The sequence below is a fragment of the Canis lupus genome, chromosome 4 (assembly GCF_048164855.1).
Source record: "Canis lupus baileyi chromosome 4, mCanLup2.hap1, whole genome shotgun sequence".
In the NCBI taxonomy this organism is placed as follows: Eukaryota; Metazoa; Chordata; class Mammalia; order Carnivora; family Canidae; genus Canis; species Canis lupus.
Genome location: NC_132841.1, coordinates 34772629 through 34791996, shown reverse-complemented (window position 1 = coordinate 34791996; position 19368 = coordinate 34772629). Strand labels below are relative to the sequence as shown.

The window sequence follows — 19368 nt, the reverse complement described above, 5'->3', positions numbered from 1 at the left end:
CTGACCCAAAATCAAGAGTTGGATGCTGGGATCCCTGGGTGGCTCAGTGGTTTGGTGCCTGCCTTTGGCCCAGGGCGTGGTCCTGGAGTCCCGGGGTCGAGTCCCACGTCAGGCTCCTGGCGTGGAGCCTGCTTCTCCCTCTGCCTGTGTCTCTGCCTCTTTCTCTCTCTCTCTCTCTGTGTCTATCATAAGTAAATAAATAAATAAATAAATATTTAAAAAAAAGAGAGTTGGATGCTTAACCAACTGAGCCACCCAGGCATCCTTGCCTTTTGTGGTTTTAATTGAACATGTATTTACATTTTTTCTATTATGTCAATCACATTTAAGTTTTGAGAATTTGTATTTACAAATAGAGCTCAGTACATTTCCAGGAGAATATCTATATCTATATCTATATTTATTATTTTATTTTTTCAAAAATGAAATGAAAGCAAAATACAATTATTATGATAATTAATTAGGTAGCTTAATGAACATCTTGCTTGGTGTCTGATTACTCAGTGTTTAAATGAAAATTCGGATTTTCCTTTTGGTTTTCAGCTAGAGCTGAGAGAGTCTTCCCTTTTCCCAAACTTTGATTTTTTTTTGCATTTTTGAAGGCTAAATAATCCATTATTTAGTGATTTTTCAAACTGCTTTTGAAAAGACTGTATACTGTGTTTTATGTGGTTACTGAAGTCTATCCTTTAGTTTTTGCTCAGGTAATGTTTTGAGAGAGATTTCCTTGAATTCCTGGAGTTCAGAACAAAACAAAACAAGATAAGTAACAGCAGCAATACAACAAACACAGATACAAACAAAACAAAAACTCCAAACTTTTTCCCCAATCTTTATAGGTTGACTTTCTGTTGGAGAACTCCTTCAGCACTTAGCCAGGCTTGCACTGAATCTACAGATCAGTCTGAGCTGAAATCTTAGGGTCTTCTCAGGTCTCTTCTGGGCGTGCAGCTTTCCTTGGGTGTAGTGTGGCTTTCTAAATTGACCCCTATCAGTGGGTGCTTTTGAATGTCTTAATTTCCCAAAAAATCCCTCCCAGATTCTTCTCCTGGGTCTCAGGTAGTTTATTTTATGTCTTGAGTATACCTTTTTCCCCAGGTATCTGGGGGTTCATCTTGCAGTGTTTCAACCAACACCTATGAGTTTCAGTTTCAGTTCTGAGTTGCAGAATGCAGATGAGTGCCTTGCATATGTCCTTCAGGTAGCCTCCAGACAGCCTATGACACACATACAAAATGATTTGTGAACAAAGTTTATTCTACTTTCTCTAGAGTCAGGGATTAAGGTCTCTGTCTGGGAACATGAGCTGTCACCACTTCAAGACTGCTGTCATGCTGGAGATTAAGTGGAGCAAGTTCAAGTGAAAATGTCACAATGCTTTCCTACTGTTTTTAAGGTCCATTTTTTTCAAAACAGATTATTTATTCAACAGAGAAGGAGAGAGAACACAAGCAGGGGAGCAGCAGAGGGAGAGGGATAAACGGGCTCCCTGCTGAGCATGGAGCCTGATGCAGGGCTCCATCCCAGGACCCCAGGATCATGACTCAAGCAGAAAGCAGATGCTTAAACGACTGAGCCACCCAGGTGTCCCTGTTTGTTTGTTTTTAATGAACTGTTCTCTTGGTTGTTGTAAACCTTTGACTCTTTCCCAGAATTCTGACAAAGTTGGTTCTGGCCACTTCTCTCTCTCTCTCTCTCTCTCTCTCTCTGTATTTATCTTTATAGGTATAAGAGCTTAGAGCTGCTTACTCTGCTCGTATTTACTCCACCTTCAGTTTTTTGGAAGATATTTTTGCTGGGTATAAAAATCTAGGTTCAGAGTTTTTCTCTTTCAGAACTTAATGTTGTTGCTCCACTTCTCTTTTGCGTTGTGTCTGATACTAAATTTGTTGTCATCTTTATCCTTGTTCCTCTGTAATAACATGTCTTATTTCTCTGCTGCCTTTATGATTTTGTCTGTATCCCAGTTTTGAGCATTTCAATTATGATGATGTACCTTGATGTAGTTTCCTTCTTTGTGTTTCTTGTGCTTGGGGTTTCTTAAGATTCTTAGATCTGTGGGTTTACAGTTTTCATAAAACTTGGAGATTTTTCATGAGTTATTTCTATAAATATATTTTCCTTTCCCTCTCCCTTTCCTCTCCTTTGGGACTCAAATTACACATATGTTATATTGTGTGAAGTTGTCCCACAGTTCACTAATATGCTTTTCATTTCCTTCCTTCCCTTTTTCTTCTCTTTCTCTCATTCACTTCCTTCCTCCTTCCCTTTTTCCTCTTTTCTACATTTCATTTTGAATGCTTTCTTTTACCATCATTTTAAGTTCTTTTTTCCTGCCATATCTCATCTGACACTAAACCAATTCAGTTTATTTTTTAATCTCCTACATTGCAGTTTTTATTTCTAGAAGTCTCATTTGCATCTTCTTTTCAATTTTTCATGCATTTGTTTAACTTTTGAACATATGGCATATAATAGTAATGACTGTTTTAATATTGTGGTCTGTTAATTCTGACATCTTTGCCAGTTTTGGCTTAGTTTGGATTGATTGATTTTCTTTTCATAGGGGCCATATTGTTGACCCTTAAGCAACATGAATTTGAACTGTGTGGGTCCACTTATTCATGGATTTTTTTTCCCCAAATAAATATAGTACAGTACTGTCAGTATATTTTTTCTCTTTTATGATTTATTAATGATATTTTCTCTAGCTTACTTTATTGTAAGAATACAGTATATAATGCACATAACATACACAATATGGTCAATCAACTATTTAAGTTATTGGTGAGGCTTCCAGTCAACAGTAGGTTGTTACTAGTTAAGTTTTGGGGGAATAAAAAGTTGTATATGAATTTTTGACTGCACAGGAGATTGGCACCTCTATCCCTTATGTTGTTCAAAAGTCAGTGATATTTTCCTGCTTCTTTACATACCTCATGAGTTTTGATTGGGTTACAGATATTGTGATGGATATTTTTGTATTCCTAGAAAATATTTTTGAGTTTTATTCTGGGATGAAGTTAAGTTACTTGGAAGCAGTTTGATTTTTTTTTTTAGGTTTTATTTATTTATTAATGAGACACACACAGAGAGAAGCAGACACACAGGCAGAGGGAGAAGCAGGCTCCCTGTGGGGAGCCCAATGCAGGACTTGATCCCAGGACCTCAGGATCACGCCTGGACCAAAGGCAGACTCTCAACCACGGAGCCACCCAGGCTTCCCTGGTTTGATCCTTTGAGTCTTGCTTTTCCCACTTGTTAGGCAGGAGCACAGCTATTCCTGCTGAGGCAATACCTTTCTATGTACTCTACCCAATGTGAATCATGAGATTCCCATTGAAAATACCACTGTTCTTGGCCCTATGAAGTACTAGACCCTCAAATTTCTGGGGGTGTTTCTTTACCTGACCTTGGAAAAGCTCAACTCTGCTAAATACTTCAGTGAAATCTTTAGAAAAATCCCTAGGTTTCACCTCCTTGGTACTCTGTCTTGGTTCTCTGGCTGCCTTGATCTCCCTGATACTTAGATTCAATTCCTCGACTCAGGGCATCCCCTCCCCCAACACCTGTGTTGTTTTGGAAGCTTAAAGCAGTAAGCTGAGGCAATCGTAGGGTTCACCTTGTTTTATTTTAGTCTCCCAGGCATTGCTGTCCTTTTTTTTGCCTCATCTCTAGTATCTTGAAAAACATTATTTCATATACTTTACCATTTTTTTGAGTTGTTTTGGAAGGAGGGTAAATCTGCCCTGTTATTCCATCTTGATCAAAAGGAGAAATCTGAGGTGTTTTTTAAAATATGGATAATTAAAAAAAATAAAATATGGATAATTTGAGTTTATTTAATGATTGAGGGAATGGAGAGGATGATGATGTGAAGGATGATGGAGAGGAGGCAAATGTTGGAATGAGATGAGAAGGGACAATTTAATGTTTTAATCTGCTATTGATCTTTGCCAGGCTCCTGTGGGTGTTGGGTAGGATAATTCATAGCCCCTGGCTTCAAGGAGCCCATGATCTGAAGGGGCAGGAGAATGGTTTATAGTTGTTTTAATCAAGAGGTACAGTTGCTGAGACAAAGCAGATGTTTCATGTTTCCAAACTATGAAGAATTAGATTCATTTAAAACATTTTTCACCGAATGCAATTATAAATGCTGTTTCAGGAAAGCCTACAAATCAGGATAGATTTGTTCAGCCATTAAGGGAAGAGGGTTGTTAATTTCGTGAGGTTTCTGTAGGAAGGAGCTTGAGACCCACGTGTGAGCCTCCTTGGTCCTTCATCTGCAGGAGCCACGGTGCCCCCACACAGGCAGCTTGCAGAGTTCTTATGGGGTGTGCAGGTAAGGCACCCATTAGGGTGCTGGCACCTAGGAAGTGATCAGCAAATGTGGTTCCCATGTCTGTGCCAATGAGTCCTTGGTTTGTGCCTTTGCACAGTGTGATGTTGTGATGGGCATTTCCTCGTGAGTCCCAAGTCCCTGTGCCCATCAGGGTTGGAGCCTCCCCGGACAGGAGCTGTGGTGGCTTTCTGCATTCTGGAAGATGCCCTTTCTGGCTCCTATGGGACCCTTTGTTAGGAGTCACTTACCCTTATGCCCCTTAACCAGATAAGTCAGAAGGCTTAGAAGGACAATAGGAAGCAACAGGATGTGCCCCTATCCCCAGAAAGCTGCTGCCAACCTGCCTCAAAATTGTCTTCTGAGTTGAACCTGAGGAAAGGGCCAGCTGTGGTCAGGGAGGAAGAGAGGAAGGGCTGAGGACCAGAACAGGCATGAGGATGAGGACAGGAGGACCCCTGATGAACAAAGGGTCCGTGCAGGCCAGAGCTGAGGTGCCCCAGAGGAGGCAGAAATCTCAGGATGCTGCCCTTGTGTGCCCGTGGGGTGGGGGTGGGGGTGGGGATGTAACCTGAGCACTGGCTTGGCGGCCTCCCTGAGTGCAGCTCGCTGGGAGTCCGGGGCCTCTCTGTGCCCTGCGTAGGTGACAGCATCTCTGATGCGGCCTGTCCTGAGGTGGCTGGCTGGTTACCCTGCTCCTCACCCCCCAGGCATCTTGGAGCTAATGTGAGGGACTGGCAGGCACAAGCGATGGAAGGCTCCCAGTGTGCCCCGCACTTTACAGGCAGTTTGTACTCCTGACATCTCAAGAACGCCCTGCGGGGGTAGGTATTGATTTTATGAGAAGAAAGCTGAGGTTCCCAGAGGCGAAGGGACTTGTTCAAGGTCATGGGTGTGTGTTAGCTCGGCTATGCACTCAGGTGTCTGCCTCCAAGGCTCAGTCTTCCTAACATGCCCCACAAGCTTTCTTCCTGTTTTAAACATTTGTTGTGGGGTCGTCATGATGTGACAAGCCTACTTAGAAAGCCAGCTGGGGCGTGCGTCCTGGGCAGGTGCACGAGGCATTTGTTGCTCATTCCTTGCGTCGCTGGAGTAGGCCAGCCTGTGTGGCAGTCGCAGCAGCCCCTGAGCCCACGCAGGCCGCATGTCCGTCCTGGGCTGGCCCGGGGCTGCTGTGAGCCTGTGGTCATCTCCCCCACTTCAGGAACCAGGCTGAGAAGCGAGTGCTCTCCAAAAATGCTTTCAGTGCTATGGGTGGAGAAGCGAGAACCGGCTCAGGCTTCTGCTTGGAATAAACGTGTCTCAGCGGCTGCCGTGGCATCGGCCGGAGCAGGCCACTCACCAGGCTTGACCAAGTAACAGACTGTAACAGTCCTCAGGGGACACTCTGTGCCGTCCCCCCAGTGATGACTTCCTGGGAGCTCCTGTGGGTGCTCCCCCACCCCCTGCTGGGGCTGGAACCGCTTGGTGGAGAAGGGCCCTGCTCCCTGCCTCCAGGGGCTCACCATCCAGTGGAGGGATGGCGCAGCCCCAAGAAAGGGAGGCCTCTGGGAGAGATGGTGTTGTGGGGTACATGGCAGCCGTGACACATTTTGCTTAAAGGGGGAATTACTGAGGGCGGGGCAGGGGCCACATCGGAGCCTCTGGTTCAAGGATGAGAGGTCTCAGCAAGGGATGAGAAAGGAAGGGGCTTTGCAGGCTGAGGGACCGGGGTGCAGAGGTACAGAGAGGGCGTGGTGTTGGGTGAGGGCCTGTGGCCAGGTGTTTGGAGCCACCAGGTCCTATGGGAGTGTGGTGGAGAGCAAGAGGCCCAGCAGTGGGAGGGCCAGCAGTGGGGCTCGCCCTGTGGATCCCTGGTGTGGGGTTCTGGCCAGCGGTGTGGACAGCACTGGGAATGCTGCTTTGGAGCCCAGCTGGGGCATGGGGGCTCCCCGGGGGCATCAGCTGGGCCTGGGCCACTCCTGGCTGCATGGGGTCTAGACCCTCCTCTGCTGCTGCTGGCAGCCCCTGCTGTTCACCCTTTGGGGGGATGAATCAGCTCCATTCTTCAAGAACAAAAGCTCCTGGGTTGCCAGGGAGATGCAGGGGCTGCTGCCTGCACTTCCTGGAGTTGTGGTTTGGAGTCAGGAGGAAATGGGTCCTCCTGTGCCTGGAGCCTGGAGCTGCACTCCGTCCGGCTCTGGCCGCACAGGGCAGGGCTGGGCCGAGCTGCCCTAATGCGTCGTCCCTGTTGCATGGGGCTCTCTGGGGGTCAGCACTGAGCAGAGGCCCTGGACCGGGAGTGCCCTGTGTCTGTGCCTCTGCTGGTTGAGGGCTGCGGGAATTAGGCCTCGTCTGCTCTGTTTCCTCTAATCAGTACCTAGCTTGCGGGGCGGCGAGGGGATTTCACAGGAGCACAGGTCCAAAGGCCTCTGTTCATTTATTCAATAGATGCTTCTTGCTCTCCCCGCATGCCAGGCACTGCTCCGGGGCTGGAGTCCATGCAGTGACGTGAGGCTGGCCTGGCCCCAAGATGGACAGACAGCCTGGCGGGCACCGTGCTGTGCACACGGGAGCACTCACTACATGGTAGTGTTGTTCTTGGGGTCAGGGGCTCCGGGGAGGGTGGGACTAGGAGAGAAGCATTTGGGGAGGTGGAGGGCTGGAGCAGGGTGCAGCCCTGGGTGCCATAGCCCTGCAGGAAAGGGGGTGAGGGTCACTGGAAGACCCTCCCATGAACTTAAGCTTCCTCGTGGCTGTGAGTCCTAGGGTGCAGGGGAGCCCTTGGGGGGTTTCCTGAGCCAGGCTGCTGTGTTTGGCTTTGGGGCCCCCCAGCGAGCCCCAGTCCAGGGCCGGGCTGGCCTTGCTGTCCTTTCTCTTAGCAGGTGCAGAGCTGGCTGTGGCGAACTGCACCTGGTGACTCTGAGCTGAGCCGACGGCCCAGCAGAGATCGGAGGTCGGGAGAGTGGGCAGAGGGCCTTCCTCTGGAGAAGGCTCCATCTCATCTGCCTCTGCCCCCCGCCCCCCCCCCCCCCCCCGCACAGATGGGGGAAGCCTTGGGTGGGACTCAGGGGCTCCCCAGCTGTGTGGGAGTGCTGGGAATCTGTGAGGTGCATTTGGGGGTCAGACATGGTGTTGGGGTTGATGATGACATTGGAGGTGGTCAGGGGTGCCAGGTATTGGAGTGCTCTGCAGTCGGGCCTGGGGACGGAGAAGGGGGTGCTTGGGGGACTTCCCGAGAGCGTCGTTGGTGCTGTGCCTTGAGGGTTGATGGCAGGTGCTGGGGCCAGAGGCATGTTGGGGGGTGTGTGATGATGGAGGTGGGGGTGCGGATCAGTGAGGATGAGGGAGCCATCAGCGCCTGTGCCGGTGGCTTCATGTCTGAGCTCTGCAGTGTCCCAGGGAGGGCGGCTCGGGCTTGATGCCCTGCGACGCGTTCTTGGGCAGAGGGGTGACTCTGTGGGCTCGGTCTGGGGAGCGAGGGGCAGGGGGCTGTTGATCAGGCACAGAAGGGTGGGGGGCGCTGAACCAGGGCAGCCAGGAGCCAGGGGTGTGGGTGGCTGGGCTGCTGCTCCGCGACTTTGCAGATGCCCAGGGTCGTTACCTGCCGTTGTCACCAGGGAAAGTTGCAAAATGAAAATTAACTGTCAGAGAAGATGGATTCGTTTGATGTCTAACCAGGAGCGGCCTTTTATTGCTGCAAAATGCTGATTTCCATTCGCGCTGCCAATGACAGGTGAGTCTTAGCGGCCCTGAAGGAAGCCAGACCCCCAGTTAGAACGCCCAGGACACACGGCCTGCAGGGCCCAGCTCTCCTCCATCCTGCGTGGCTGTGGGAGTGAGGCTCCGTGTCTGATTTCATTCATGGGGAAGAACAGCTGTGTGGGCGGGCTAGCCCCCGCGGCCTGCTGGGAAGGCTTGGGGCTCTGGATTCACACACATCTGGGTTTAAATTCAGGCTGGGCCACTTAGAAGCATTGTGCCTGGGGGCCGGCCTGTGTCCTCCCCTGTAAGACGGGAGGCGTGTTCTCCAGCCGAGCCTGAGACTGCAGAGCACTTGGCACAGTGCCTGGCACGGGGTATCAGGGGCTGGGGCCAGCTGAAGTGGTCCGAAGCCGCTGCGACTCAGGATTCAGATCACTTTCCCAGGAGCAGCACTGGTCGGGGTGCCCATGAGCTGCAGGGTGGACAGGAGTCAAAAGAGAGGGAGCAGCCAGGGAGGTAAAGCAGGGGGCTAGTGAGGACAGTTATTTAAGATGAGACTGTGCTCAGGGCAGGGGTGTCAGGAGCACGAGCCTGCTGGGACTGCTGAGCGGCCCCAGTCTGCCCCACTCTGCCCCCAGTGGGTGGCCTGGGGACTTTCTTCTTGCCTCCAGCACTTTGATGTTCTCCGAGTTGGCTAGGAAGGAAAGGGCTGGGCTGGTTCGGGTCTCGGCAGGCCTCAGGAGCAGATGGCAACGGTCAGAGGGTTTCCTGGAGGTTCGGAGGCAGCCGTTCTCCTCTGGGAGCTTCTGGTTGGCAAAGGGTACAGTTGGTGACAGGTCGGAGGGGCTTCCCCCTCTGTGGGGCCGGGAGGAGGGGGCAGATAGTGACACAGCAATCGAGTGGGAGGTCTCTGTGGTGGGCGTCTGTCTGCCCGCATGCCTGCCTCTTTGTTGCTCGGAAGGAGGCAGGGGCTGGGCCTGCAGCTGCCTGGGCAGAGCGGCTCCTGCGTGGGACAGAGCTTCTCCCTGGTTACAGACTCACCGCTTCACTCTCCACTCGCCTCAGCAGCCTGCGTGGGGCCTCGGGCTGCCTCTCCCGGGCAAGAAGACTGTGGAAGCGTCCTTCTCCAGGTGGAACTCCCGGCCCTCTGGGAGGTGTTTGGGGCTGGGCCTGGCTGGGGAGAGCCCCAGAGGGGTGCGGTGAGCTCAGGCTGGGTGCGTGCGGGCCAGTGCCGCATCCAAGGCTCTGGTGGACGTGGTGGCTGGGCGGGCGCAGCAGGCCCCAGGTGTCACCTAGTGCTGGGTTCCAGCCTGTAGGGCAGGGCACAGACTCAGCCCTGGGGATGAAGGTACAGGGTGCCAAGGGGCAGACAAGATCTAGAGAGGACACATAGGAAATTCCAGCAATTTCTGGGCCAAGGAGATGCTGCAGAGAAGCAGAAGATGAAATGAGAAATGAAGGATATATGTGCAGGGGTGGCCAGCCCCCCGGGGTGTGGGGTGTTAAAGTCTGAGGGTCTCGGGGTTTCACCTGCCATAGGTTAGGTTCTCAGCTCCTGGGGTGGGGGGTGCTCCAGCTGCTGGGAGGGGAGAGGAGGGTGCCCAGCTGGGCATCGTGATGGGTGGTCCTGACCTGGTGATAGGTAGAGAGGCTGCTGAGCTCCTCACTGAAAATGGGGTGAGTGGGCAGGAAGTCTCCTGCTGCAGGGAAACAAAACCGAATCAAAAAGCCCAGAACCAAGAGCTGGACCTGGGGGATAGAAGCCCTGGATTCTCCTTCCAGTTCTGCTGTGAACTTGCTGAACGCTGGACGGGTCCCTTCCCCTCTCTGGCTTTCAGTTTGCTCCTCTGTAAAACACAAGCTGTGGGGCGGAAAAAGGGATTTCAGACACGTTCAAGCAGTGGGACCTTTGCTGGAATGAGCTATTCCATGACCCTCCTACCATGACCACCCTCAACTGAGTGAAGTGGGTGGAGGTGGGTGGGGGGGCAGCAGACCAGTGCCCTACGCCCCTTTGTCACATTTAGGACCCAGAACTGTGGCTCCTCTCCAAAGCCCTGCTTACAACACTTATGTGGATTTTAAACATTATCTATATTTTAAACTAATTTTTATGCAACAACAACCATGTGCCAGGCACTGTTCTAAGCACCTTAAATACATATTAACTCTTTCATTTCTCACAATAGCCCTAAGTAGGAGGTGGTGAAACTGAGGCACAGAAGGTGGTGATATTTTAAGGTCACCCAGCTCCTGAGTGGCACAGCCGGGATTCCAGCCCAGACAGTGGGGGTCCGGGTTTGAGGTGTCCTACCTCTTCCCTACCACCTGTAGATGGTGGCGGAAGGAGGTGGCTTGTCTCCAGGTCCGCCAGCCAGGAGAGGGTCCGGGTCTGGGTGGGGCGGGGAGAGGGGTTCGGGTCCGGGTGGGGTGGAGGCGGGAGAGGGGTTCGGGTCCGGGTGGGGCCGAGAGAAGGGTTTGGGTGGGTCCAGGTGGGGCTGGAGAGGGTCAGGGTCCGGGTGGAGCTGGGTCCGGGTGGAGCTAGGAGAAGGGTTCAGTTGGGGTGGGGCGGGGAGAGGGGTTCGGGTCTGGGCGGGGCCAGAACAGGGTCAGGGTCCGGGTGGGGTGGGGAGAAGGTCCGGGTCTGGGTGGGGCGGGGAGAGGGGTTCATGTCTGGGTGGTGCCGGGAGAGGGTCTGGGTTCGGGAGGGGCTGGGAGAGTGGTTTGGGTTCGGGTCCGGATGGGGCTAGGAGAAGGGTTTGGGTCCGGGTGAGTCGGGGAGAGGGGTCTGGGTCTGGGTCCGGGGGCGTCTGGGAGAGGGGTTCGGGTCCGGGTCCAGGTGGGGCTAGGAGAAGGGTTCGGATCCAGGTCCATGCAGGGCCGGAAGAGGGTCCGGGTCCGGGCGGGTTGGGGTCGGGGTCCGGATTGGGGTCCCACCGAGCGGGCCAGGCGGGGTGCGGGTCGGGGTCCGGGTCGGTCCCGTCGAGCGGGTCGGGCCGGGTCCGGGTCGGGTCCCGCCGAGTGGGTCGGGCCGGGTCGGGGTCTGGGTCGGGGTCCGGGTCGGTCCCGCCGAGCGGGTCGGGCCGGGTCCGGGTCGGGGTCCGGGTCGGGGTCCCGCCGAGCGGGCCGGGTCGGGGTCCGGTTCGGGGTCGGGGTCCGGGTCGGGGTTCCGCCGGGCGGGGTCCGGGTCGGGGTCCGGGTCCGGGTCCGGGCCGGGTCCGGGTCGGGGTCCGGGTCGGGTGCGGCCGCGGCCCCGCAGAGCCCCAGGAGGGTAAGGCGAGCTGGCGAGGCTCGGGCGCACGCGTTGGCGCGTCGGAAATGGGACGCGCGGGTTTCTCCGCCAGGCGCACACTCCACCCACCAAATTTATTTAAGCAGATCAGATGCAGGGGGTGTAATGTCAGATTAATGGATAAATAACCGTCCTGGCTTTTGGCAGGACGGCGGGGAGCGGCAGTGAGAAGCCTCATTATGTGCGGCTCCGCCTCGAGGACCGAGCCTCGCGCTGCCGCCCCACCCCCGGGCCCGCGAACAGAGCATTAAATTGTTGCAAAGGGCTCCCCTTCACTCGCAGAACAAAGATGTTTTCTCCAGAATAAATCGACTCCCTCTCCGCGCGCGGAGCCCGGCTTCCCACAAACGCGGCCTATGCTCGGGCTCCGCTCGCCGGGGGAGGGGGCGGCGGGGCCTGGGAACGCGGGGCGCTTCCTGCCGGGCGGGGGCGGGGGCGGGCCCCGGGGCGCGGAGGGCGCCCCAGCCGAGCATCTGGGCGGGGTCTCTAACTCCTCGGAGCTCCAGGGGCCGCTCCCGTGGACGCGGGTTAGAGAGCGCGGACTGGAGAGCCGGGTCTCTAACCTTGGGGGCGGAGCGGCGGGCGGGCTCCGCCCAGGCCACGCCCACCACAGACCAGGCCACGCCCATTCCAGTCCAGGCCACGCCCACTCCAGCCCAGGCCCCGCCCGTGCCCCTGGAGCCTGATGCCCAAGCAGAGGAGAGGTGTGGGGGACTCTGGAGTCCGGGTGCTGCTGAACCCTGACCCCGGGCCTGGACCAGGGGCCTGGGCTGAAGGACCCAAGATCCTCAGGGTGGCTGGGCCCCCTCCCGGCTCCCCAGGGGTGGCCCAGTGCCTGGCAGGCTCCTGGCAGGGTGGGACCAGGATCTCAGGGGAGACTTGGCTCTGGCCTGAGCTAAATTTTGGCAGATTTGGAGCAGCTGCCCCGGCTGCCCTGGGCTCGGTAGGCACAGGGCTCAGAGAAGCTGCTCGGGGAGAGTAAATACTCTCTCTGTTCCAAAAGAGCCCCTTTCTCGTCCATCCTCACCCTAGGAGGCACGTGTAGCAGTGGAAGGAGCATAGGCCAAGGCCGACTCGCTGCCATCACCCCCTGGCGGTGTTAACTCTAGGCAAATGGCTTCTTCCCCTCTGAGCCTCCCTTTTGCCACCTGGCAACCCTGGTGTAATGCTTCCACTTTGCCCAAGGAGCCTGGTTATGAAGAGTGAAGCTCCTGGAGCAGTGCCCCGCACCCAGTAGGCTCCTTGGGCAGTGATTTCTGTAACAAATATTGATGAAATGCCTACTCTGGACTAGGTCCCGTGCTGGTCTCTGGAGACGTGATGGTGAGCGGGGCGGCCGTGTTGTGCTTCCTGGGGGTCGGACTGGGGAGCAGGGCTGGCTGGTGTGCTGGTGCCGCCCGGACACATACGTCCCCTGGATGCTGCTTCTGTGCGCCCGCCCGGGGCCCTTGAGTTTGGGTTGCCCGTGGTGGGGTCTGGCCTTTGGGGCGGTGTGCTGTCTGCATCTTGCTCTGCCTCCTGCCTCCTTCGTCATGTCTCTTCCCCGCTCACTCCTCACCTGCCACACCAGAATGTCTGACTGATCAAGCCAAGAGCTTGGAAAAGGAAAGTTCTGAAAATGTTCTGGGCTTGGGTCTGGAGTGTGGAGCCTGTCGCAGAACCACAGAGCATCCGTGGGGCCCAGATCCCTAGTTGCTGAGCATCTCCTGGCAGGGCCACCAGGCACCCTTGAGGCCCTGGCATCCCAGGGGGGCAGAGCAGATGAGGTCGCTGCCCTCATGAGGCCTTCAGCCTTCGGGGTAGTGGCAGTTACTGAGCACTTCCCTGGTGCCAGGCTTGGTGCTAGTGTTTTCACACCTAATCCTTGCCACGGCGTGGGACCATCTGTGGCCAGTTTCGAACCCTACCCCCTTCCCATGCTGGCAGGCCCTGTCTGACCTGCCTGTTTCCTGGGCTCCTGCAGGCCCTACCACCTGGAGCTCTGGGCTCTCACAGGGTGACTTTCAACTTGGCTCTGTCTGTGATGCTGCAGAGTCACATGATCCAGGTGAGCCTGTCTCCTCATCCACAAAATTGGGATAATATTCGTACCACCTCCCATGGTGTGAGGAGGAAGCCTCCACGAACAGAGCCTGGACCCTTGTGGGGCTTGCCCGAGGTGGCCACGTGTTCCGATCCCCAGGACGTGGGCCGGGAGGTCCCGGGATGGGCCCTTCCAAGGACGACAGTGATGTCCCCTGCAGCCCCAGCTGTTCCGCTGGTTTCGGAACCCTGTTTGGGAGGCATGGATGGGCTCCCTGGGCAGCACTCCATCTCCCACCTGCCAGGTCTTTGTTTAGCTCAGAATTAAAGCCGAAGCAGAAAACACAAAACATTTCCTGCATCGCAGGCGAGGGAACTGTCTGTCTTGTCAGCTCCAGAGCTGCCGGCGAGCGGCTGGTAATTGTGGAGTCTGGCCGCGGGGCCTCCCCTGGGAGCTCGCCTTCCATCACTGTCCGTGTCTGTTATCATGGTTATCACACTCCTGAGCGGGCTCTGGGGAAGTGGGGCTGACCGGTGATTTTCCATTTTCTGGAGGTGCCGTGCCCACCTCCCCTCACTCGCTTATTCCTTGGGCCCAGCTCCTTGAACACGGCCTCTCCGGCCTCGCGTTGGGCCCGCCGTGATGTCACTTGCTATGGCGTGCTTCATTTCACTGTGTCTGTGTCCCCGCTGGGATCGTGAGCTCCCGGGGACCTTGCTGGGGTCCAGGCTGAAGTGCGCTGCAGGGACCGTTTAAGCAGTGCCCACGAGGAAGGCAGCGGGGCACCTGCGGGTCGCTCAGGCCCCACCTGGCTTCTAAATCTAGCCCTGTCACTTGCTCTGTGACCTTGGGAGAGTCACCTAACTTCCCGAGCCTTGCTTCCTTCATTTCTAAGATGAGGATGATACTGGTACCCGCTGGCTGTAAGAGATGCTGGGAGGATTGTCATGAAGTTGTCTCCACAGCGTGGAGCTTCATGCCTGGCATGTTGTCAGTCTTAGAGGTCACACGGGCCGTGCTTGAATTTCCCCGTGGAAGATAGAAGGGAGAACGGGGCACTGGGGAGGAGGGCGGTTGTTGCCTGGGCCGCCCCACAGGCTGTGGGGTTGAGGGGTGCAGACTCGGGTGTCTAAGGATTAGGTGGGGGTGACTCACAGAAGCTTAGGAGAGACTGATTTTGGTTGAATACATGCCAGCAGGTTAAGAAACCACTGCCTGGGTTCTCACCTCCCCCAGGAAGGACTCATACGGGGAAGTCCTGTGTTGGCCAGCTTCTCCAGGAGCCTGGCGGTCGGGGGCCTCCCACGGCTATGTCCCCTGGGAGGGCCCTACTGCTTGGCTCCAGGGAACAACTACTTCTACTACTACTACTATTAATACTACTACTACTACTATTCTTCTTCTTCTTCTTCCTCCTGGGAAGGCCCTACTGCTTGGCTCCAGGGAACAACAACAACTACCACTTTTATTACTACTACTACTACTACTACTACTACTACTACTACTACTACTACCTCTTCTTCTTCTTCTTCTTCTTCTCCTCCTCCTCTTCCTCCTTTTTAAGATTTTATCTATTTATTTATTTATTTTTTGATTTTATCTATTTAATAATGAGAGACAGAGAGAGGCAGACACAGGCAGAGGGAGAAGCAGGCTCCCTGCAGGGACTTGATCTCGGGTCTCCAGGACCACACTCTGGGCCGAAGGCAGATGCTCCACTGCTGAGCTCCCCAGGTGCTCTAGGGACCTTCTTGCTCACCATCTGCTCTGGATGGAGGTCAGGGCACGGCCTCTAACCGGCCTGCTTCACTTGCTCCCTTTCCTTTACTGGATTCTTTCCATCCTTCTCCTTCCTCTTCTCTCTGCCTCCATCTCTGTCTCTGGTCCGCCCCCTGCTCCCATCTGTGCCCCCACGCAGACATGAGCTCTTAGGGATGCGATTCCCTGGGGGACAGGGGGAAGGAGGGCTCTCAGCTGGATTACATTTGAAGTAATTAACTTTTTCTCTGATTTGAAGATGATTTCACCCGCATGGTGGTGGTCCCCATGCTTCTCCTGTTTTTCTTTGTAATTATATATTCATGTTTTTATTTCTATGCATTTATGTGAGTTCATCATTTTCAATATTTCAGAAACGTTTTGTTTTCTGCATGCAAATAGTTTACAGACGCACCTGAGGAAGGATGGGCCCTAGAGTGTCCTCAGTGAACGTGGGCGGATCCAGATTTATGGGTGAGAGGAGAGAACAATGCTTCTGGGGTCTGAGAGCAGCCATTCTGGTCTTTATGCCTCCGGGGTGGCCTGGGCCGTCTGCCCATCGGCAGGGGCTGAGCTCATTAAAGGAGGCACATCCCATGTTCTTACGGGTTCTCTCCAGGCTTTGAGGCCATGGCCGTGAAGGACGTGGGACGCACTTCCCCTGTCAGCACGCGCCTCTCTGAAGCCCACAAGTGCACCATGTCTCTCATCAGGATACCTCTTTCTCTTTTTCTTTGAGATTTAAACATTTATTCAGTCATGAAATTTAGCATTCCTTTCAGTGCATCAGCGTTTCCTTAGGTGGGTTGTGTCCTTCTGATTTCTAATGTGGGTTCTTTGTTCAGCTCTGGGAACTCTTCCGGTAGACTGGGGCCTATAGCTTCAGTCTGTTTCTTGTGTCTTCTTGGGGAATCAGAGCCCCTACCTTTGGGTTCTTCCAGCATTTTCTCTTATATTTATCACCTTTCCCACGAAACAAAGCTTCTACTCGCTGATTCTGTGTCCTGGCTGGATGTGCTGGGCTGCCTTATTGTTCAAAATATTCAGTGCGGCTCTCAGGGGGAAGCTGCACGGGCTGCTCTGATGGTGTCGTCCCTGCCCATCTGACTTGCTCAGCCGGTGACGCGGGGGCGAGCGTGCCTTAGGCCTCTCCTGGATGGAGGCCTGAGAGCCGTCACACGGTTCTGGCATGTTTGGTTTCCCTTCAGCCAGGAGCGCTGGGGGCTGCTTCCTCAGACCAAGAGCCATGGCCCACCTGCAGCTAACGTGTCGGCCCCTGAGACCTTGGGCTTGCTTATCGTCACAGCGCATCTTAGCTTAAACTGACTAATGTGCTACTAATACTAATTGTCACAGATTTCTTTGTGTGTGTGTGTGTGTGTGTTCCTGGCACGGGTCTGGCAATGTCATTTCTGTTTTTTACTGTTTCCAACAGCAGTCTTATTCAGGGCATAGAGATTATACTGATGTAAAGGTTTATTGGGGTGCAGTTAACATGCAGTGTCCCATTAGTTTCAGGTGTACAGCGTTTGAGTCAGTCATTCTGCGCGTTGCTCAGGGCTCACCACCGTGAGTGTAGTCCCCATCCGTCACCAGTCATTATTACGATATTATTGATTATATTCCCTGTGCCGTACTTTTCATCTCCGTGGCATATTTATTTTATTTTTTATTTTTTAATTTATTTATCTTTTCATATTTATTTTACACCTGAAAGTTTGTACCCTTAATCTCCTCTATTTCTCCCACGCCCCCTCCAGACCTCCCGCCTGGCACCCACCGATTTGTATAGAGATATTAATTTTGTTTTAACCCCTGTTATTCAATTGATGCGTTTCTTGTTCTCTTTGAAAACAACTGGTAGCATTTTCCCAAAGTCTTCTTACGCTCTGTGCTGGAATCTATTTTCAAGTTGGCTATTCCTCTGGAATTGTACTGTTTGCTTTCTTTTATTTATTTATTTATTTTTTATGGGACTAAAGACATTTTACTTCCTTTACCTATTTGTTCATCTTTGCGTTCTCTCTGTTGTTCCTTCCTGCTTTGCCGATGGATTCGGGGGCCTCCTTGGGGTGGGATGCTAGCTTGAAGGCCTGGAGTAAGACCCCCTGCCCCGAACCCTGGCTGGCGGTAGGAAGCTTGTGGTTTGAGGCTGGGCCCGTGTTCTGCGTGTGACTGTTGGTGCTGCTGGTGCTCTTTTTTTTAGTGGCTGCAGACGACTTTAATTGGATCAGAGGGAGAGAGTCCTTGGCACTGCTCCCCTGTTCTTTATCTTCTTGGAGATAATCCCTTTAGGTGTCTGGAGCTGGCTCTCATGTCACCTTCTCACTTGGCTGGCCGCTTGCCAGGCTTTTCTCTGGGCTCCTTAGCCACACTCGGTGATGCGTGCCTGTGTCCTGCACCCTGGCCTGGCTGTCCCCTCCAAGCCTTTCCCAGGGTACCGCTGCCTTTATTGAATTTGAGCACAGAGTGGAGCTCAGCTCTACGCTGATGTCTGGTGATCTTTCTGGATCCCAACACTGCCATTCGGGGTCAGTAGCTGTCACTATCCTCTATCAAATCCCTCTTAAAAGTTGAATGGACAGACCTGAGGACAGGGCCAGCAGGCATCCCTAGGGACACTTTGCTGGTTGTTGTGAATCGTCCTGCTTTGGACCTGGTTAATCCCCGAGTCCACCTAATGGTAACTGGCACCCAGCCCACCTTGGAGAAGGTTCTGGAATACTTTGCTGAAACCCAGCTCTTTAGGCTTTAGCCTGAAGGTGCCGAGTCTCCACGTGAATCAGCCAGCGTTGGGCGAGAAGCAGATCACACATCCCTAAGGGCCACAACAGTTGATGAAGAGGAACCGACCTGGGATAGGGGACCAGCCTTCCCTGTGGGCCGGAGGGGCAGGGGAAGGGCTGTGTTGCTGAGCCTCTGAGGAGGATGCAGCGGGCGGGGGGAAGCTGCGTCCTCAAGTGGACCCACAGCTGTTGCCAGTCTGGGCCCAGCTCAGCTCTCTGTCTGCTGGTGCCTCCGGGTGGCTAAAGCCAAGCAGGAGCCTGGGGGTTAGGGCAGCCCGGGGTGGGGGAGTCCCCGGGGACTCGCTTCATGGGAAACATGCCAGGGTGAACCTGGAGGTGCCGCTAGAGAAGCCGACTGCCCAGTCGGCCGTGACTGCACCTGCTTCTACAGAAGTGCGACCTAATCTCCGTGCGGTTCCCCATCGACGCCCTCCCACCCGATTCTGTGAATGAGATGCTTGTTAGGGAGCTGCGTCCCTGGAGTGGAGACAGGGCTTCTTTGTCTGTCATCACCTGTAGATTCTCTTGCCAATAGGGTGAGTTTAATTATAGTCGTGGGCATGTGATGACACATTTAACTTTTGCAGATTAAATGCCGTGGGAGTAGAGCCCCTGCCTTGGCCAGACGAGAGAGGGAAGCACAGCCGGTCGAGCCCCCAAGAGGGAGAGAGGTTTGGTGGGTGCCTGTGGAATTGCCCCTCTGCCGAGGGCTGTCCTAAGCAAGACAACAGACACACCCGGGGGCGGTAACTTCTGAGGACTTGGGCATTTCTGTTCCAGGCTTGCTTCAAGGGGAGGCAGGGCTGCGGTCTGAATGATCCTGTTTGTCCAGGAGCTCTGGTGACTGACTGTCGTGTGCATCCTGGGGCCAGCTGTATGGTGCTCCAGGGGCGGGTGCGTGGGGTGCAGAGAGCGGAGAAGGAGTCTGTGCTGGGCTGAACAGCCGAGGTGAGGGCCCTGGAAGTCCCCTCGAGTTACCTGTGTACCTGTCGACCCCGCCCAGCACAGGTGAGTAGACGGGCCTGGTGTCCTTAGCTGCCACAGCCAGGGCCTCTGCCCAAGAGGGCCAGGTTATCTTCTTACGGAGACAGTGCTGAGGTACCCCAGGGCTCCTGGGGGCCGTGTGGGATTCCTTTGAGGCCCGAGGCTGGCCGCGGGGTAAGGGAGCTGGTGATGGCCGGAGGAGGAGGGCCCCTAAGCCGTGGGTGCTCCGAGCTCAGCCAGGTGTGCACACAGATGTTGGGAGCTCAGCCAAGGCATCCCAAGGGTGCAGAGGCCAGGGAAGGTGTGCGGCATTGACCTAGGCCCTGAGGTATAGGGAAGATTTGTTTTAATTATTAATTTTAAAGTATAAGTGTAACATAAGAATTATAGGACAGGATCTTTGAAAATGAAAGAAAAGAAGAAAAGCCCACATCCACTTTGACCAGTTGGGGTTGCATTTCGGCTTGTTTTCTTCCGGGCCTTTCTCAATCAAGTTCGTGTT

At 54.2% G+C, this 19368-nt stretch overlaps 2 protein-coding genes across 11 annotated transcripts in view; one reads left to right on the top strand and one right to left on the bottom strand.

The window, feature by feature from the left end:
- Nucleotides 1–19368, top strand: part of GRID1 (glutamate ionotropic receptor delta type subunit 1) — a 638858-nt gene that overhangs the window by 74070 nt on the left and 545420 nt on the right. The window lies entirely within an intron of this gene.
- Nucleotides 7980–11568, bottom strand: LOC140632145 (uncharacterized). 8 transcript variants are annotated; one of them, XR_012029674.1, is made up of 5 exons: nucleotides 10961–11447; nucleotides 9773–9884; nucleotides 9554–9655; nucleotides 9065–9448; nucleotides 7980–8829 (listed from the first exon to the last, which is right to left on the bottom strand). XR_012029674.1 is itself a non-coding variant. In XM_072823835.1 (5 exons), exons 1-5 carry the CDS (start codon nucleotides 11491–11493, stop codon nucleotides 8451–8453), a joined length of 1215 nt encoding a protein of 404 aa, XP_072679936.1. In that variant the 5' UTR covers nucleotides 11494–11566; the 3' UTR covers nucleotides 7980–8450. The 8 variants fall into 8 exon arrangements, 2 of the variants coding, with proteins under 2 accessions (XP_072679936.1, XP_072679935.1); XR_012029675.1 differs by lacking the exon at nucleotides 10961–11447 and adding an exon at nucleotides 10338–10456; XM_072823835.1 differs by lacking the exon at nucleotides 9554–9655 and having other exon boundaries at nucleotides 7980–8495; nucleotides 8689–8829; nucleotides 10961–11566.

Excerpts from the sequence above, each read along its gene's own strand:
- LOC140632145 (XM_072823834.1), bottom strand. The coding sequence starts at position 11,493 with ATGAGGCTTCTCACTGCCGCTCCCCGCCGTCCTGCCAAAAGCCAGGAC. Across the intron at positions 9,449-9,772 it reads CCAGGGCTTCTATCCCCCAG|CATCTCCTTGGCCCAGAAAT; the intron begins GTCCAGCTCTTG and ends GCTTCTCTGCAG. Across the intron at positions 8,827-9,064 it reads GGCGAGTGGAGAGTGAAGCG|CTCCCAGAGGAGAACGGCTG; the intron begins GTGAGTCTGTAA and ends GCCAACCAGAAG.